At 37.5% G+C, this 21,081-nt stretch overlaps 1 protein-coding gene across 1 annotated transcript in view; it reads right to left on the bottom strand.

Moving 5' to 3' along the window:
* Positions 1–21,081, bottom strand: part of LOC143034416 (dnaJ homolog subfamily B member 12) — a 77,427-nt gene that overhangs the window by 7,785 nt on the left and 48,561 nt on the right. Inside the window, exons 8-9 of the mRNA XM_076200432.1 lie at positions 3,640–20,780; positions 3,303–3,463 (exon numbers count right to left, since the gene is read on the bottom strand). Coding sequence (XP_076056547.1) covers positions 20,671–20,780 — 110 coding nt within the window. The 3' untranslated portion in view covers positions 3,303–3,463; positions 3,640–20,670. The remainder of the gene's footprint in view (positions 1–3,302; positions 3,464–3,639; positions 20,781–21,081) is intronic.

Below are 21,081 nucleotides of genomic sequence, written 5' to 3'. Positions count from 1 at the left end.
GGACTATATAGTGGTAACCAGGAGTATAGTAGGAAGAGTTAAGGATGTACATGTTCTGGGAAAAGAGTGGGGTAATATCAGATAATTTTTTGGTAGAAGGTAAGTTGAGAGTGGAGGATACGTGGAGAAAGAGGAAAAGTGCAGAAGTTAGGGAGATATTTAGAGTGAACACCTTAAATGAGAAAGGATGAGTTTAAGAAGCTGAGAGAGGAGTGGAAGTAGAGGATAGAGTAGGACTAGGAGTTGTAAAGGAATGGGGATGGTTCAAGGAGGGAGTCATAAGGTGTGCTAAGATGATGTGGGGAACAAGGAGGATGAGAGGGAATAGAAGGAAGGGTAGTGAGTGGTGGGATGAGGAAGCAAAGGTGGGTGTAAAAGAGAAGAAGCAAACTTCCATAGATTGGTTACAAATTAGGATGAGGGAATCATATAAGAGGTACAAAGTAAAGAGAAGAAAAGCAAAACAAGATAAAGGAGGCAAAGAGGAGAGCAGATGTGAAATGGGGTAAGAGTATGACAGAAAATTTTGAAAGTAATAAAAAAATGTTTTGGAAAGAAATTAAGAGAGGAAGAGGAGGCGAATCAAGTAGAGAAGAAAAGGTAAAAGGTGCAGATGGAGAAATGATAATGGAAGAGAAGGCAGTGAGAGGAAGGTGGGCAGAGTATTTTAGGGAGTTGCTGAGTAAGAAGGAGGATAGGGAGGGAAAGGTAGTTGCAGTGGAAAGAAAATGACAGTGATAAGTGAGAAAAATGGAGGAGAAATAAAGATGAAGTGAAGGCAGTTTTTAAGATGATGAGAGCAGGTAAGGCACCTGAGTTGGATGGATGCCATGCAGAACGTCTGAAAAAAGGAGGTAGAGTGATGGTGGATTGGCTGATGAGGTTATTTAACATTGTTTAAGAGAGGGTAGAGTGCCGGAGGACTGGAGGAGTGCCTGTATAGTTCCAATTTACAAGGAAAAGGGGACAAGTGTGAATATAGTAGTTTTAGAGGCTTGTGTTAAGTGTAGTTGGAAAGGCTTATGGGAGGGTCTTGATTGAGAGGATTAGGAGAGGAACAGAGGGAATAATCAGTGAGGAACTGTGGGTTTAGGACAGGTAGGGGTTGTGTAGATCAGATTTTTGTGGTAAGACATATGTGAGAAAGCTTTAGGAAAAGGTAAGGATGTATTTTGGGTTTTTATGAATCTTGAAAGGCTTATGACAGGGTAGACATGAAGGCACTATGGGAGGTATTGCAGATATATGAGATAGGAGGAAAGCTGTTAAGAGCAGTCAAGAGTTTTTGTGAGTGTAGTACAGCTTGTATTAGAATTAGAAATGGAGAGAGCGAGTGGTTTGAGGTAAAGGTGAACCTTGTCAGGGGTATGTTATGTTGCCCTGGCTGTTCAATCTATACATGGATGGGGTGGTGTGAGAGGTAAATGCAAGGGTGGTGGGTCAGGGATTGGAGATGGTTAAAGAAAATGGAGAAAAGTGAGAGATGAGCCAGTTGTTTGCTGATGGCACTGTGCTTGTGGCAGGACCTGAGGAGGGATTGAGGAAGTTAGTGACAGAGTTAGGGAAGGTGTGCAAAAGAAGGAAGTTGAAGATAAATGTGGGTAAAAGGTGATGAGATGTACAAGGGGAGAGAGTGGCAGCAGACTGGAAGTGAGTATTAAGAGAGACTGGAGGAAGTGGATAGTTTTAGATACTTGGGTGCAAATGTGGCAGGAAAGGGAGGAGTGGGGGTGGAGGTGGAATGTAGATTGAGAGAAGTGAGTAAATGCCTCTGTTAAAAAAGTGTAATGAGAAATAGACATTTAGGAATGGATGCTAAGAGGAGATTGTATGGAAGTGATTGTGCTGACAGCACAGTACAGGGCAGAAACACAGAACATAAGGGAAGAAGAGAAGAGGAGTTTGAATGTGTTTAAGACATACTATGGAGAGATGAAGAGGGGGCTAAACACAAGGATCAATTAGGGAGCATAAGGCTGACCAGTGTCACCATAGGCTTACCAATGCCATGGTGGTGCATGTGGATGAATCTGGACACCTCTCACAATGGAACTGGGCTGAGGTATTACACAAAGGTATGGATAAGACCAAGAAATCCATAGAAGCTGCATATATCACTACCCGTCCCAACACCAATAGTAAGGCTGGCAGCTTCACCTGGGCAAAAACCTCAGTGGGCATAGCACTTCATGATCAGCTGTCTCAAGCATCTCAGCAGGCCAATCAGAGCACAACACACCACGCTCACATACCACCATGAGCTACCAAGTGTATATATATAAATTCTGCATGATCCAGTATGCTCATTCCTTTGAAAAAATTAGTAGATGAAATGTCAGGAATAAACGCTTCACTCCCAGTCCATGTTTCTTTTGCTGTGTTTAGGAGATTTTTTCGTTTTGGGGTCATTTTGGTCACTTGCTCTGATTCACCCACCATCTCACCCACAGGTTGAGGGCCACCAGGCATGGTGTGGATTCCACTCGGACAACACTCAAGCCAAAGGTATGGGCACCAGAGGTGGAAATGTGAAAAATTGGAAAAAACAAAAAACAAAACTCAAATTGGATAGTTGCCACCAGCATGCCCTTGGGTCAGAGTTTCTCACATCAACCTTGCAGTGCACTATGCCCAACTCTCTCCTTCTGGGGTCAGTTTGGAGCAAATTGGTGACCTGACAATTTTTGTGAAAAATCCATGGGTTACTCCTTGATGTCAGGATGGAGGACAGTAACAAGTGGAAAATTATTCTCAAAACCAGAAAAGGCAAAATATTAGAAACGAAAAATAGCTAATTAAATGAAGAAATAAATAAATTTATATGACAGATAAGAAATCATTGAATTATTCGGTGGGAAGTAAAAGAATTACTTAACCCCTTCCATACAATGATGCCTCCATAGGCATCATGAGGCGCAAGTGGATATATGCAGATGCTGGCGTCCTAATTATATCTATTTTGTAGTTGTAGCTGAGTGACCCTTGATTTCTGTGAACTGGCTTGATCATATTTTCTATGGTTATTAACATTCAGAGTGAAAGAGAATGAGTAATACAGCTGTAACTAAATTTTATAATGCGAGTATTGTGATGCATCATTGAAACATTGTATCAGGCAGCTGATGCTGCCCGCGAGAATTTGACTTGAAGAGGTTAAGTGAACTGTGAGAAACAGCAAAGTTAATTAAGGGTAATCTATCACATGAGAAACTATCAGTAAGATTGTGGAGATGTATTGGTTGCTGAAGGCGACTTCATAGCATAGGTGAATCATGTTCTTTATGAATATCCTCGTGTATTACCTTCCAGGAAATCTTTTATCCAGTGAAGAAGTTTGCCTCTTAGTCCTCCAGTATATTCTAATTTCCATGTTAGTTGGTTGTGAGGTCTTTGTCAAGTGCGTTCTCTAGGTTTAGGTACACACAATCCACCCAGCTTTCTCTCCTGCAGCACACCAGTCACCCTTGAGTAAAAATTTAAAAGGTTCAACATGCATGATCTACCAGATCTCAAATTTAATTGAATACCTATCAAAACGTTAATTTCTGCTAGGTACTTAATCTGCTTATTTTTTACAATTCTTACACACTATTTCAATATTGTGCTGATCAGACAGACCAATCTATAATTCAGATGTACCTCTTTAGTTTGTCCTGCATGGATTGATATCATGTCACTTCTTTTCCAATCCTGTAAAATTACTCCTTTAAACAATAATGCAGTTAGACTATGAAGCTTCTCTGCCAGCTACTCCCAGCATTCTTCAAGTATCCAGTTTCATATCCCATTGGGTCCTGAAGCTTTTCTCATTTGTAGTGAACACTTCTTCACTTATATCTTCTAACCCAATATATTGCTCACATCTTCATCTGCAAAATTGCTTTTGACAGATTGTAATCCCCTGTGTCTTCCATACCTGAAGGAGACTTTGGTCACCCATGATGAATGTATTATACATGCAGCTGTAAGACAAAAGATAATAAAAGGCCATAAAACCAGGAATACATTTCAATGATTTATACATATGATTAACATCGGCAATATACAAATAAATGGCTGGCTGTACAAAACTCTGCAGGTAATTAGTATCATATGTACTACTAGTACTACTCGTGAACCTTGAAGGACTAGTTATATACATATTTCTGTACAAAGTATTGACATTACACATCACACAGGACAGGTGGCAAATATTATTGTTGGCTGATACTGCATTCGCACAGTGATTCAGTTGTCAGATATGAACATCTTACTCGTTAAAACTTATAGTATTCAAGTCTTTTCTAGGTGGATCTGTTCATGATGTCTTCATAATCACAAGTTACATGTTAATAAAATGTGGGCTAAGATTTAAAATGTACATCTTGATCATAAATATATCAAACATTTTTACAGAAATGTATAACCAGTTTCCCATAGAGTAATAACTCCAGTACAATCAAGAAGCTAAGGAAATACCTAATAAAACGGTGAGAAAGATCAGTAAAAACAAAGTTGAGCATATATATCACTCTACCTATATAAAAAAAAGTGAACACGTACTTCCTCAATAATTAATCTTAGACAAAGGTTATCACTGAAGTATCAGTTAAGCTTTCCATACATATCTGCATGCATAAAAATACTACTGTACATCATGGACATGTTCACACTGGCATGACAGTGTTTAAGTCACCACCAGCACTAAGGAATTACCAGCACAGAATTGGACTGGTCACAGATTCAAATTACCCTTGACACAATCACCATGCTGGAGATAATGAATACCTGATCCTACACTGCCTAAACCCTTTGGATCTCAACCTATCCAGACAGCAACACATTTCCTCCTTGAGTGACATGGGGCAAGTCTGAGGCCATTGCCAGTTAATTGAGGGCCATGATTCTCTTGCAATGGAGTGATTGATTAATGTATATATTCACTATATATCATGCATTTAGTGCATGCCTCCAGATGTGTACTTATACATGTATATGCACTCTTAAATTACTTGGGTGTCAGTGGTTTATATGAAAGAAACTGAAAACAATTATTTTTTATGAAGATAAATACATAAGAAATTCTACTAACCATTTTTCATTTACATATTGGTGTGAGGATAGGAGAACAGAAAGGGGGAACTGTGGGCCATATCATTGTATCCACAACAAAAGACTACAGGACTTTTCACTTTCCCCTTTAAGGTGGAATGGAGAAAATTGTAATTAACAAATTAATTTGTTCTAGTTCATAAGCATGAGGTTATTGTCATCATATTTCATCATCTTAGCCAAAATTGAAAGGGGACGGGATGTAGCCAAAAAACAAGTGTATAAAATCCACTCCCACCCATTCCATCCCCACACACTCCACTCCTATTCACCCCTCCTCCCTCCCTCTTATCTTGGCTCCACCTGGATGACGAGTCATCCCTGCATCTCGCCTACTGCCCACCCTGGATCAGAAGTAGTGTCACAAGACACAGCACATCCACAGGAAGGCCACTTCATTTAATTGGCAACCCCCTCTCCACCCCCTCATGCAGAAAAAGACTATGGGGAGAAATCCCTTTGGGCTGTATCACTTTGGTGGGATGAATTATTATTTTTAACAATACAAAATTTTCTTTCCTACTTTAAACATTCTCCCAATCTCATTTCACTTCTATTCTTTGTGTCTTTCCACTCCTCATACTCACTTTTCATGGAAGCATGATGGTAATGATGCGAGAAGTATGATTGAGCATGCAGATATGTCAAATGCTTGTGGGAGATATATGTGAAAATGTTGAGAGGGACAGGAGGAGTATATCTAACCATTATCATCTATTAGCAAAAATGAATATGCCAAATAAAAAGAAATAAAGGCCTGAATGGTGGAGAAGGTTAAAAGGTTATTAAATGTTGGGAAATAGGAAAAGTAAAATGACAGGGGAATATGAGAGATAAGTAAGAAATCAAACTCGTACAAACATACATTTTCAACTAACAGGGATGAAGGGATTGACGCTCCTTTTATGAAGACTGGTGTTCATATTTTTTACTATTTCCCATATCTAAATTCCCCTTTTAGGAAACCTGTAGTAAATGAAAACAGAAACCCACTTCTCTACTCAGACTCCTGAAAGAAAAAGGTAGAGAGTAGCTTACCAGGAAAAAAAAAGCTCAATTCAATATTACAGGGTGTAGGGGAAAAGGATATTCCTTGTCCCTTGACTGAAAAAGTAACAACCCTTCACAATCCAACAGATGAAAAATACTGCTTTCTCACACTTCATTCCAGGAAAAAAAAGAAGTCTTCCATCTTTTCAGATCATGGTACTGACAAATGACAAAGGACTTGCCTTATCTCTGAGCAAGAGTTGATGCCCTAGACTTATAGCTTGCTTTCTGCATGGTGATCCTCACAAAGTAATTTCTGGGAGAGATAAACCAGATCAGAGGAAGCTAAACAAGTAGGATATGATTATCAGGTAAGTTGTATCTGATTAGGCTGGCAAAGAGGGACCAAGAGTCTATTTAGTAGATATCCAATAAGTAGGTTCAGTCCCAAAACCAAAACAGGGAAGGCACTAGTTCCCTCACCTCTGTTTAAGTAATGTTAGTGAGAGAGGTGAAGGGTAAAGTTTGGCGAAATTGGAAAAGGAAGAATATTTATTGTTAAGAGGAGATCAGTGCATTATTATTTCTTAATTATTTATTTTTTCAACGAGTGCTGAGTGATTGGGGTGTAGTGTAATAGATGCAAACTTCGCTCTACTAAAGTGAAGTAATATCTGTGACCTCTACCATGCACAAGGCAGGAGTGTCACCTCGGGCATCAGTTCTGTAGTATTCTTTGCCAGTTAGTCAAATCTGTCTTGTAAAATGTTTTACTTTCCGTTTCTCTTGCTGGCAAATTATCTTCCCTCCTCTTTATTTCTATATTCCTGTTTGTGTTTGCACATTTCAAACTATGTCAACCAACTCCTGTACAGTACCTCTTCCAGCTTTACTGTCTCCTTTAGCAGGGCAGGACACTAGTCTGCTCACTTATTGTTATTCTTTTCTTGAGTTTCTTTCCTAGCTACTCTATTCATTCTATTTTTCGTTTGTACGTTATCCCTTTTGTGGTCTCTCTTCTCAGTTCTTCATAGGTTGTGCTAGATTTAAATATGAAATTGTCCATTTCTGCATCACTGGTATGTGTTGATAATACCACCTTTTTTTTCTGTGATCTAGCTCACCTCAAGATTTCCCGTAAATCAGTCTAATGTTTGTTTCTGGTTCAATGAATAAAAGCTATGTGCTTGCTAACACTGCACAGATGTGGATTTAGAGCTATGTTTCCCTGTTTATAAAAATGTTCTGTTGAATGAATTAGCCTATTTATAGCTCTAATGTGCACAGTATTTGCTACAAAAACAGCAGAATGAAAGTAGATGCACACAGAAGGAATACAGGTTTACATATGCATGCACTATAAATCTGCATTTGTCTGCAAACATATCAAGAAATTTTTCTAACACTATCTTATGGCACCTGAAAAATGAAAATAAAGCCAACAGTACAGTTCATGGCTATGAGGTATGATCTGAAGGGTGACAGTAACATGCTCCTTGATAAGCACGTAAAACTAGTAATTTTTTCCCCAAAACAAACCCATAAAGTTAATTAATCTATAAAACTTAATCTGGTCTTAATCTTATTTTTTTTTATTTATTCATTTTTTTTAAGATTACCTTTAGCAGTCTTTCCTAACAGCTATGAAAACATTCCCTTACATACCAAAATAGATTAATATTCCCAAAAGAATGATGTAAGCTGTAATAAGCCTTTATGAATAGTTCCAATCCTTCCCTAAGAACAGAAGTATCAAAACTGCTTCTCATTGTAATTTGGATTTATTCCATATATCATACTGTCACTCTGTATCTTCCAAATATTTGGACTATTAACATATCCTATTTCTCTTCTGTATACATAAGAAAATCATATAATCATACTGATAATATTATCATAAAAAATTAGCATCAATATCAGTTATATCCACAAATACACAACTTAAAATCATCTGCTGACAAAAACCACATTTTGATTATAGCTATGCCAGTTAATTAGCTGAAAAGAGTATATTGGCTACTTTTCTATCCTTAAAAATAGCAAAATCTAAAGTATCCATAACCTTCTGCCGACTAGATTTGATCAAAATCCATCATCAGCTAAAACTACAGATATTCTGAGAAAGAGTAGCAGCATGTAATATCAGCTGCTGGTGAAAATTCCAACATAACACAAAGACAAAGACAAATGTATTCACACATACACACAAAGAGCACATGCTTACACTTGTACTTAAAGTGTAATCTGCTTTCCTACTTGCACCCCATGTGCATAAAAGTATGTATATACTGTATTGCTAATGTAGTTATGCAATTCAACGAATGTCTAAAACTTCTTGCACGAGTAAAACTAACAACTGCTCACTCTCAAACCAAACACGGTCTTAATCGTACTTGTAATAAACAGCAAAATATTTTGTTAATAATTTATATTCAATACAGGCAAAATGCTAATTTACTTTTTTAATATGTGAACCTAAATATCCAAGAATCAGCCAACATAATAAGAGGGAAAACATATGATAGTTATAGCTTCAGTTTGTAAACACGTATTTTCAATACCTTCAAAATTCTGTAACTTGTGGAAACATTTGTGACACACACACACACATGCATGCATACACATACCATAGTGATCTTGTTAAAAAACAAATTGTGTATAACACCTTATAGTACAGGGATGCAGTGTGTAAATAATATATTTTTATGCTCTATATACAAATTTCATGACTGCATGAATACATATTTGAATTACAAACATATATTACAATCACATGTGTATCACCACCAAATACTCATTAGTGTATTTCATCAATAACAAATACAGTAATTCCCAGAACAGCAAAGTACATCTCAAACATGCAAATCAGTTATCTTCAATATAGAAAAAAAAAAATCCTATTCCATTTTGTATGATGTCTGAAGAGATATGTGGGACCTAGATTTATAACTTTCTAAGGCTTGCTCTTTCACCCTAGCTCAAAAAAATAAAAAATAAATAAATAAATAAATAAATAAATAAAATAAACTTTAGAGGACTTCATGATCAGACCTCTGTTCATACAGCATGTTTTTAAATACTTTATTTGAAATCACACAGATGTTATAAAACAAACCTACTTTTGTTCTATTCAAATAAATCTGGTCCCTATCCATAAACATTCATACAAGACACACACTGGTCCCTCCATATATGCGAGGGATGTGTTCCGCATAGTGTAAATCCGCATAAAGTGAATACTGTATTTAATTTGCATTTTTATACAACAAAGAAAGTACCACAATTTATGGTAGTATGCAAAATAATAACCACACACGACTCACGTAGGTATGAAATTTTATACATAAATCGGGTTTTGATAAAATAGGTTCATCACATTTGTACAGTATGATTTTGCATACTGAGATGCACATAATGATGGACAGGTGTATGCTACAATTAAATTCAAGAATTGGTTATTATTATTTTCCATTAAACCTTCTGAACTAGTCCCAAAGAATGCATCTTTGAATTGTTGAATCTGTTATGGGTTCCTTAGCATTTGCAAGAACCCAAACTTAAGAAACTGAATGGTCAGCCACCACACAGTGGGGAAAAGAGTGCTTCCACTACTATAGGGCTAACAGGAAAAAAAGTTATCTCATGCTTACTAACTTTGGATAGTCATCACAGAAGGAATTAGGCTGTTCAATTTCATATAATTTATCCATGAAAAATTGCTATTATTTAGCATCTATAATCTCTTTAAAGCTCATCAGATCACTTTGTCTTAAATTCACATCATTTCCCAGTGACCCGAGTAAGTCCTAAGTTGCTTTTTAAACAATTTGTTTTCCAGTCTTGTTTGAAGTTGACAAGTATGGTAATACTCCTATACTGCATTGCAGTGTACAAGTAGTTCTTAATTTACACAGTGTATAGGGACTAAGAGACATCATGTAAATTAAAAATTGCATAAATTATATGGCAGAGGGGGTGATTTTTCTATAGATTCTTAGATTCTAGAGTTTCTTAAATATTTCTGAATGTCAAAAGAAAAAAACTCTGGATCTGACTTGTGTTAATTCAAACAAACTGCATAATTCAAATGAAATGTACTATTTCATCAGTTGTGTTAAATCAAATTCACATAAACTCTTGTAAATTACAAACTACCTGTGTAAGAGTATCACCATGCTGCAATCTGGGTATCACAAAGGTATTCATTTCAACAGAAAGAAGCCCATGCATTTCTTGTAAATTCTCCAGAACATGACAATATGTACACTACTGACTACCTTGTTTACCATTTCAAATACACTTGATAGATTACAAGTTCTGTAGGTTTTCTAAATATGTCCAAATCTCTAATCATTCCCATAAATGTCCCCAATATCCATCACAAAAAATGATTCTCATTGGTGTTATTACTTTATCACTGAATCATGAAAATAAATTTTGTAGATACGAACCAATTAATCTGTGTATCTTAATCTCCTAAGACTGAAGTCCATCTCTATTTAGATTCATAATTATCATTACCATTATCATACACCTGAGGATGTTGGGTCACTTTTGTATACAGTAACAAACATGTTCCTTGTAAAAAAAAAAATACTACCATTTGCTGGCTGTTATTTGAAATGACACTAAAGGAACAAAATGTCATCTTTAATTCTAAATAAATATATTTCAGTATTCATTTGCTTCTATATGAATTTTATTGATATGTGCATCAAAAGCACTTTTTCACATCCTAACAATTAGTCATTGTTATCAATTTTTTCACACCCTGTGAATATTCTAATATCTAATATCACAGCCCATACTGTTCAACTACAGACTTGTTCACCTTTCTGACCTTTTCCTATAAGTATTAAGAGACATTTCTATACAGATACTTAGAGTAGTTGTAATCACATTTGCCCATTTTATTATGTTCCTAATTTTTTTTTTCTCCCTCAACTCCTCAGCCATCACTTGGTCTGCACAGTGGCTAGGCATAAATGCCTTTTCCTGAAGGGTATTCCTGTCATGTGAAATAATATGAGCAGCATAAGTTTCCTCTATTAGATGGCAAGGAGCTAACCCTTTCTCATAGATGTGACTGTGGTTTCAAAACCTGTTTTTGCAAGAAAATGAATAACTTTCCTTGTGGAGATATCTGCTTTTGGTAAAGGGCCATCCCTGTACCCTGACCACTGCTTGGGTCAGAAGCAATGCAGCAAGACATAACCCTTTGCAACAGAGCCCAAGAGCTAAAGTTTGTTTACCCCCGCTGCTTCATTACTTGTACAGTATTGTTGCTTCAAGTTTCACTAAATGGAAAACGTACAGCCCAACAGTGGCTTACAGTGGTCCTCAGGCCCTCCCACAGATCTCTCTGGGAAGAAACATTGGACTATTGTCTGTGTTGTATCAGTGTGATTCACCATGGTTTTGGATCATGTGTTGGACTCATGATCGATAGCTATTTCCCTCCCGTAAGAGAGCTCAAAGCTCATATATGAGTGAGCTATGGGTAATGCTATGACCTTACATGCACACACACCCCAAACTCCCTACCCACAAGAGTTGGAGTAATGACCCGCAGCGCAGGGATATTGACATTATTTCAGACTTGGGTGGGATTTGAACTGCCGGAAACTCTACCAATGCACCACCAAGTGTGGGACAGTTTCTATCTTACTGTCTGACTGGTTGTCAGCTCTCCATGTATGAAAAGGTGTAAGAAATATAGCTGAAATTGATAGAGGGAGATCTTGGGGCCCACTCTGGAGAAGTGTCAGCTCTTCCTGATAAGAGGTGAAGGGGCTGGCAGGTTTTGAAAATGGGTAGCTCCCTGTTAACTGACAACACTAATTAGATTGGCCCACAAGCAACCCAGGGAAGAAATATTGTGATTTTCCCTGGGTATGGCTTGAGTGTGGCAGTGTAAGCTGAGGTGCTCATTGTCTTTTGTGTAATGGTTGCATCTAAGGCAGTCTATTTCTGTGGCTAGACCTGTTCTATATTAGTGTGTTCTTGTTTCTCTTTTGAGTGTTTGTCTAAAGATGTTTAGTGATCAGTTTTGGCATGCTTGTTTTGTGTGTGAATGTTTCTATATTGTGTCGTTTGCTGCAGGTGGATGGTTATAGTTGATGTTTGAGAAGTATATTGCTGATGTAGTGTTTTTTGTTGCATTAGTTGTGCTTGTGTGATGTAATGAGAAGGGTGTGGTTGAGGGCTCTTGCATAAAACTACGTACCTATAATTTTCATGCAATCTTTTGTGGGGAAGATTTTTGTTTGTGTGCAGATGATCTATTGGGGTGATTTTGGTGCATCCTGTTATTATTCTCAATATCTTATTTTTTTCTGACTGTATGGAGAAAAGTGGGAGATGAGCTAGTTGTTGTTTGCTTATGACACTATACTTGTGGCAGGATCAGAGGAGGGACAAAATAATTTTGTGACAGAAATTGGGAAGGTGTGTGAAAGAAGGAAGTTAAAGATATATTCAGTGGGTAAAAGTAAGGTGATGTACAAGGGGAGAATGTGGTAGCAAACAAGAAGTGAGTATTAAAGGAGAGAGGCTGGAGGAAGTTGATAGTTTTAGGTATTTGGGTGCATATATGGCAGGAAAGGGAGGAGTGGAGGTGGAGGTAGAATGTAGATTGAGAAAAGCAAGTAAATGCCTTGGGGGATTAAAAAGTGTAATGAGAAATAGACATTTGGGAATGAATACTAAGAGGAGATTGTATGAAGGAGTGATTGTGTCAACAGCACTGTATGGGGCAGAAACATGGAACATAAAGAGATGAGGTGCCTGAGAAGTATGATAGGAGTTACTAGGCTGGATAGAATGAGAAACAAGAATGTGAGGAGGAGAACAGGGGTGGAAAGGGAGATGGCAGATAGGGCTGATGAAATAGTATTGAGATGGCTTGGACACATGGAAAAATGAGTAAAGAAAGATTAGTAAAAGAGGTGTGGAAGGCAGAGGTGGAAGGAGTGAACCAAGGATGATATGGATAGATGAGGTAAAAGGGGTACTGGGAGAGGGGAATGTCTGTTGAGGAAGGACGGGAGAAGACAGAAGATAGAGGTTAATGGAGACCAACTTACTCGAATTCTACAACACAGTTATCTCGAATTATGACAAAAGAAACAATATAGATTTAATATATTTAGACTTTGCAAAAGCTTTTGATACCATCCCCCACGAAAGACTACTTCCTAAACTAGCTTCACATGGAATAAGTGGTAGCCTATTAAGTTGGACTAGTAATTGGTTGAATGATCGAAAACTGAGAGTTGTTTTAAATGGAAAAACTTCTGGATGGAAAAATGTTACAAGTGGAGTTTTTCAGGGTTCCATTCTCAGGCCACTTCTATTCAAAGTATATATAAATGATATAGACCATGGACTAAAATCTACTGTTTCCAAATTTGCTGATGATACAAATTTAATTTGGAAGTGGGTATTAACAACTTCGCCAATCATGAATGGAATAAACTTCCTGCACAGGCAGTGCAATGTAGTTCAGTTCGAAACTTTAAGAATCATTAGATAAACACCTTAGCAAGATGCTGTAATGACTATCATTTATTTGTTTTGTTATCATTTGTCCGTTATTTGCCTTATATGCAAAGGGGGACGGAGAGGGGGGGTCGCCGATTAAATGAAGCGGCCTTGCTGTGGATGTACTGTGTCTTGCGACACTGCTTCTGACCCAGGGCGGTGGGCAGGGTGCAGGGATGACCCGTCATCCAGGAGGTGCTCAGATGAGAGGGAGGGGTGTGGAGTGTATTTAGGGATGAAATGGGTGGGAGTGTTTTTATGCCTTTCCCTTTTTGGCTACCTCCCTTGGAAGGGGGAAAAAGCCTTGGTATATGTATGTGTATGTATCATTTGTCCGTTTGTTTATCATCATCATGATTTTTTTTTCGCATCCAACCTAGATATGGACCAAAAGGTCTCCTGTCAGCATGCTCTGCCTTTGTAATCCTTTGTGTATGGATGATGCTGTGATGCATGGAAAGGAGGGGGTGAGGGAGTATGTGTGAATGATAAATTGATGCAGCCCGAAGGGATTTCTCCCCATCTTCTCTTTTTCTGCATGAAGGGTCAGAGGGGGGGGGGGGTGATTGCCAATTAAATGAAGCAGTCTTGCTGTGGATTTGCTGCATCTTGCTGCACTGCTTTTGATCCAGGGCAGTGGGCGAGATGCAGGATTGACCTGTCATCCAGGAGCCAAGATAAGAGGGAAGGAGGGGTGAATAGGAGTGAAGTATGTGAGGATGGAATGGGTAGGAGTGGATTTTATGCCTTTGTTTTTTGGCTACCTCCCTTGAAAAAGGGGGGGGGGAACCTTTGGTATATGTATGTTTCTCAAGAAGTTTGTAAACTATGATTAAAATTTCTTTTGTTGTCCAAAGTCTGTGTTAAATTATTTTAGTATATTTATTTTCTTGTTGATTTACACAATCAGATCTTTGATGTGTAGGCTGGAAGTCATGTATCTAAAGCAAGGTCAGGAATGTCTTTGTTCTTTTCTTTGATTCATGATTGTGTGGAGTGAGGAATGTTAGTAATGAATTCTAGGGGAAGAAACATCCATTATATTACTTTTAAACCATTGTTCTAGTGTGTCTAAGTCAATTTGGGTGTTCTTAACAGCTATTTTTTAGTTGCTATGAGTATACTGAGTCATCACCAGGTCAGTTGGATAGATGTGGTTCTGGATCTGGTGTAGGTGAGATCACTTGTGAAGAGGTTGAATATTGCAGGTGAGAGTATTGCTCCTTGGGGAAATGCACTGTACAGTCTTTTAGTCCCAGAATTTTTTTTGTTTCAGGTTATCTTGCACTCTTTACAGACAAAGTTTGTCAGTCATTTCTTGTCACTGTTGTCGTGTCTGAAGATTTTTTTTTTATTGTATATCTAATGGTGTCATGACTTCTTTCTAGTGATGCTTTCTTGTTAAATCCCTCATGTATCTGTGTGATGTTTGTGAGTATTATCCTCCTTGAATCTGTGTTGGTTTGGAGAGTTGGGAAGAGTAGTTGTGCTTCTCTCTTGCTTCCATCAGTTCAGATATGGTGGGTAGTAATGAGACCAGTCTCTAGGCTGCTGGGTTGTTTGGTGGTTTGGTTTTAGTATGGGTGTTGCATGGGCTCTTTACCAGATTGATGGAATTATTTTGTAGAACCAGGAGTGGTGGAAAGTATCAGTCAAGGCCTTTACTGCACCTGGGCCAAGGTCTTTTCAGTAGGCTAATTATTGGAGTGTTTTCGATAGGCATTATTGGGGCTTTGTTTATGAGTTTTTAAATTTCTTTGTTGCTCCTTCCCTTTGTCATAGGGGGAGATGACATCTGTATCTAGTTTGATTTTTCACATCTCTTTAGATATTTCCTTATCTTCTGGAGTTGTGAGCTTGAAACTTGTTTTGGAGCACTTGTATTGCATTGCTGTTTTGGTGATGGCATTTTCCCTTGGGTTGTACCAGCTGCTTCATGGGTTGGGGTGGTACAGTTTTGAGTTTCTAACGTTCTTTTACAGTTACACATTTATTTTTATAGCACACATGATATATATACTCCTGGAGGCCATGGGTTTTCGGCATGAGAGCAAGGGCTTGATATTATATATATATATATATATATATATATATATATATATATATATATATATATATATACAGTGACCCAATAGAAACAAGATATACAATGCACATGAAAACCAGGGAGAAAATAGGGCTGAATGCTCATCAATATTAGAGAGGAAGAAGAAAAACATGAAAGAGTAGACTTCAGAAAGGTAAAAATATTGAACTGGGACAATGCCAACTAGCTTCATGAAAGTAGCTCATGGTCTCTTTGACAGATAATAACGAAGATACTAAATGTAGACAGTAGTAAGAGAAGAATTTTGACCAAGATTTTTACTCATCAAATACCAAAGTTCATTCATCTAGACGTCAACATTACACTAGAAGTTATACATAAAGTTTGCTCTGAAATGCATCAAATGGAAAGCAGCTGGAAAAGATGGTGCATATCTTCTGAAAAACAAAGGTTCATAGTAGATTTGCTTAATTGTGTACTCACTGTATATGCAAGGAAAACATTTGCGAGTCCCGATGCAGTGCTATAGTGATTTTATTTCATAAGAAAGGAGACCAGAAAGATCTTAGTAATTATTCACCAGTTTATCAAATGTATACAAAGTATTTTCCAAGATAATCACAAATAGACAAACTCAAAATTTTAAACGAGAACCAGCCAAGACAACAGGCAGACTTTACAAGCAGCTAATCCACTATACAAGTAGACTATTTGCAGACAATGAATCAACCAATTAAGAAAATTTAGAATGCAGTAAGTCTTTGTTTAGCTTCAGAAAATGTCTTTGACTCTCAAACAAATGGCAATACCAAACTGTATACACTAACAGGGTGCAAATGAAGTAAAGGTTCTACAGAATCTTTACATTTAAGGTACTGCTAAATTTGACCACAAAATGTTATAGTAAAAAATCAAGTCAGGAGTATAGCAAGGCAGTAGAATTTCACCCTAGTAATTTACACCTTGCCTCAAAGGGATTTTTGGAGAGTAGAGTCAGAAAGGGAAAGATCACCTAGGATTTGCATACTAACAAAGGGTTGTTCCCCCCTTATAAAAACACCCACCCACCCTTACATCCATTCATTACCTCCTCCTTTCTCCTTAGCACCTCATGGATGAAAGGTCCCTATCCCCCACCGCACTACTTGGGCCAAAGATAAAGCAGCGAGACACAATGACGTTTTAGTTGGTTCATACCCACTACTTCATTATATGGCAACCCCCTCCTCATCCATTACAAAAAAAATTACTGACCAGAAAAGAACATCTCTGCTGGTTATGTCATTTCTTAATCTATTCGGTCTCCACTCATCCCTCTTTTGCACACTTCCTTTCTCAACAGACATTCTTATGCATTCAATGCCCTCGAGATTTGCAGATGACATTATTCTCATTTTAGAAAGAGCAAAAGAGAAAGATGTGCAGAGTGATTTCAATTAGGAACATCAAAGTAAGTTTGAAAATGAGCAAGCAACAGGTGAATGATTCAATCTGCTGTCCATCTTGCATGAGCACCACAGGTAGGTACCCGTCATTGATCCCACATCACTGCAATCTCTTGGATTATGTTGTAAGAATATACAACTTCATGCAGCTACGAGACAAACTCATAAATTAGACTGACACAAAGTAAACCAGAAGGTACAGTGTACTCCTATGTCCATTAGGTATGTGTAATACTGCAGGAAATTTGCTTGAGCCTATAAATGAAATCTCCATACTATTTTTTTCTGAAAAGGATCTGTCATAGAATGAGTATTCCTACTTGAATATTAGAGGATTGACAGAATTCAAATACTAAATGAAACAAAACTTCATAGTGGTAAGTATGTAATATAAGTATCTATATAAAAAAAAAAGGAAAAAAAAATAGTAATTTCACTTTTCGTATTCCACATTATTATCAAATACAGTAAAACTCTAAATCCTTGTATCACATTCTTCATAAAAAGCATACACACAACAAACCTGTAGCTCTATTTCCCCCAAGGCTGGTGTGCCTGTCCTATGTGAAGATAGCTCAATAGCCCCTGAAGAAGTACGTGGCAAAGTACAAGAAAATCAAAAGAGGAGGTTATGGGGAGGTGTATGTGGTGCCAGATTTAGGCACAAGCTAAACAAGCTACAGCTTGGGGCTCCTATTATGAGTGTGTGTGTGTGTTTTATTTGATTTTATTTATATATATATATATACATATATATATATATATATATATATATATATATATATATATATATATATATATATATTGTGGCTTTTGTGTGTGCTATGGTTTTGGAATTTTAGTTTCAAAATGGCTTCAAATGTAAGTAATCAATTATCTTTGGCTTAAATTTTCCATTTTTAATTTTCTTTTGAATATGGGACCTTGAAGCTTGACATAACTTATGGCCTCACTTTGTCTAGATCCAGCACAGGATGTATGCAGTCAATTTACAAGATATACAGGTAGTTTTCTCTATATGAAACCTTTAGAACTTGGAAATCTCCAATATTCAGGATGAAAACACCTTTCAAAAATACACCAGAGTATTGGCAAAACCTCTGGTATCAGAGATTTTCTAGAATTCAGAACACTTCCTTCTAAATATTGGAGATTTCAAATATCGGAGAATCCCAATAGAGAAAAAACTCTGTCCCGTTTCTAAAATTAGGAACGCACAGATGATTTGGGAGATGAGGTTTCTTCAGTTGAATTTGGTTCCCATCGTGGCATGCCATTATTGTTGTGTGCATATTGTAGACCTATTCCTAAGTTGAATAAAGTCTGACTAATATTAGCCTCAACAAAACTTGAAACTATGCCACCACATTGAAAAACTCTGATGTGGTATACATTTTCCCATTTTTTTTTATTTATCTTAATTCTATTAGCTCCAACTGATTTTTCCAAACTTTGGACTAGTGCCAATGAATGTAATGCTGCCCATGTCCGGACATACCTCAGAAGTAATGTCTAGGTACCCTGATACAAACCTGGGGTACATTGCCCAGGTGTCAAATCTACGCAGTTTAAATAAAAATCTTGCTTACAAAGAAGTTACCACAGTTTATTCCTGGTAATTAAGACCCATTCAACTGGGTGTTACACTTCAGACTTTGTTTTGACTAATCCCCCCTCTCTACAATCAGCTGTTAGGTAGGCACAGAAGAAAAAGAAAAGATGGGGAAAAAAAAACAAAAAAATCACGCCCATCACATCCATCCTTTCCTCACTCTTTCTCAATTAAACTTGCACCCCATCATTTTCTGAGCAATACTGCTAGATGATGTGAGAGGGAGAGGTGGGCCTCAAGTTCAGTTCCTTCGATCAAGACTCTAAAGTCTACGGCCCATCCCAAAATTTAAAACTGATGGACATTAGCCATAACAAAATTTATAAAGTATCTCACTTGGTGGAAAGGGATTTACCCCTTTAATAATAATAACAACTGTTGCCTCAAGTTTCACCGACAGGTAACCCACAGCTTTACAGTGGCTAGCAATGGTCCTCAGGCCCTCCCATAGATCCTTCTGGAAAGAAACTGGACTGTCTGTTGTACAGTCTGCCCTCAATTTAACAGGTTTTGGAGGCAACACACAAAATCCAGTGACTATGAGTAAGTTTCCAAGTCCTCCCAATATACTACAACATATCAAGAACCCATTTTCACAATCCTTAGTAAGTCTGATTTTAAATTCCAGTAAACATATTTATGTTTATTGTTGTGATGTTCCCTTGTTTGGTTAAATCAAGAGATAGGTGTATTTGGATGGGACTGATTTCAAGGCTGGGAGAAGATGGAGGAAAACACATGTTGATAGAGATCTCAACCCCAGGTCCAGAGAAAGAGTGCAAATTTTAGAGGACCACTGTTAGCAAGTACCTATCAATGGTCCCACCCCTTTAACTCTGGCATAACATCAATTCTGTTGTTGTTTGACCCACTGTGTCCATGGACTGTGTCACTGGAGCTAAGAAAGAAACCAATCACCTAGGGCTCTTGCCAGAGGTCCTTCACCTAATGCTGCGGTTTTGTCCGACACATGCCACAAAATCTATTGTCTGCTACAGCACTGAAGGAGCTACTGCAAAGAGTAGGTTATATGGAGGTATAGTACTATGGGAAAAAGGTGAGAAGTGGAAAGGGGTGGCAGCTACCCCTACTCAAGACAACCTGTAAGACTACGTACAGACACTGCCAACATTTCTGCGGAAATGTGTTTACTCTTTCATTTACATAATCTATTGGGTATAGCCTCATCTCAACCCCCCAATTTTGTAAAGTGTAATGATAATCATGATGATAATAAGCCATGACTTCAGTTTATAGGATTAAAAAAAATGTATAACAAAATAAGATAATATAAACAAGTTCATGATTAACAAAGAAACACCATTATGATGGAACTGACATTGAAAGATACAAGTGTGTAATCCTTTTTTCTGAAAATTTACACGTCTACATATTTTATCACAACATGATCTTGGAAGAAGAGCTCAAAGTAAAGAAATGACAGTTTATAATATAATACCATAGCTCCACCTTTCCAATTACGCATTTCATGTGGTAGCTCACTGACACTTTCTGATAACCAACAAATATACATGTTGTAAAACCAGTTTGCCTGTGTTTCCACATATGTACAACTGTGTGTATGTGTGTGTGTGTGTATTTACCTAGTGTATGTACATGTGTATGTGTACATGTGTGTGTGTACCTGTGTGTGTGTATCCATCTGTACACAAACGAGTGTTATAGTATGCATGCACATGTTCATGGACAGGAGTTAGTGTACCTGAGTTAGAATGTGCTATGTGTACATTTGCATGTCTTTATTATACATGTGCATTCAGAGTAGCAACAGTGAGAAACATGCTCATGATAGTAAAACCATGAGCTTTCTATACAAACACTGTTTTAACAATAAACTTTCATATATGATCTTGTGTATACATTTCATTATGACAACAATGATAATAATAATAATTATAATAATAATAATAATAAGCTATGACCTAATTGTACAGGCTTTGAAGTGTATCGCAAGACGGGGTCCGTAGCTCCTGAGCTCGACGATACATCTGTCCATCGCCAAAGGAACGAGCTCTCCACATCATATTTTCCTCTGTGGAGGCAAAAATAAACATGGATTTAGAGAGTGAAAGCTGAAAACAAACCATGTGTACATAAGTTTATTTGGCATTGCATCAATATACATGAAGTGCAGATAATAAAAAGAACACATACAGTACTACCTCTCATTAATGGACTAAAAGGGGGGTAACGGTGTCTGTCGATGTGAATGATCCATTGATTTGGAGTGGTTTTTGGGTGGCATTGTGATTGCACATACTAAACAACAGCACCAAAAACACAGAGAAAACGCCGCAAACACAGCTAATTAATGTCCGTTAATGAGAGGTCTC

Source organism: Oratosquilla oratoria, chromosome 17, assembly GCF_046742065.1.
Source record: "Oratosquilla oratoria isolate Oo_2021 chromosome 17, ASM4674206v1, whole genome shotgun sequence".
NCBI classification, from domain to species: Eukaryota; Metazoa; Arthropoda; class Malacostraca; order Stomatopoda; family Squillidae; genus Oratosquilla; species Oratosquilla oratoria.
Note: the sequence above shows the minus strand (reverse complement) of the source record. Positions and strands in the feature narration are given on the sequence as shown.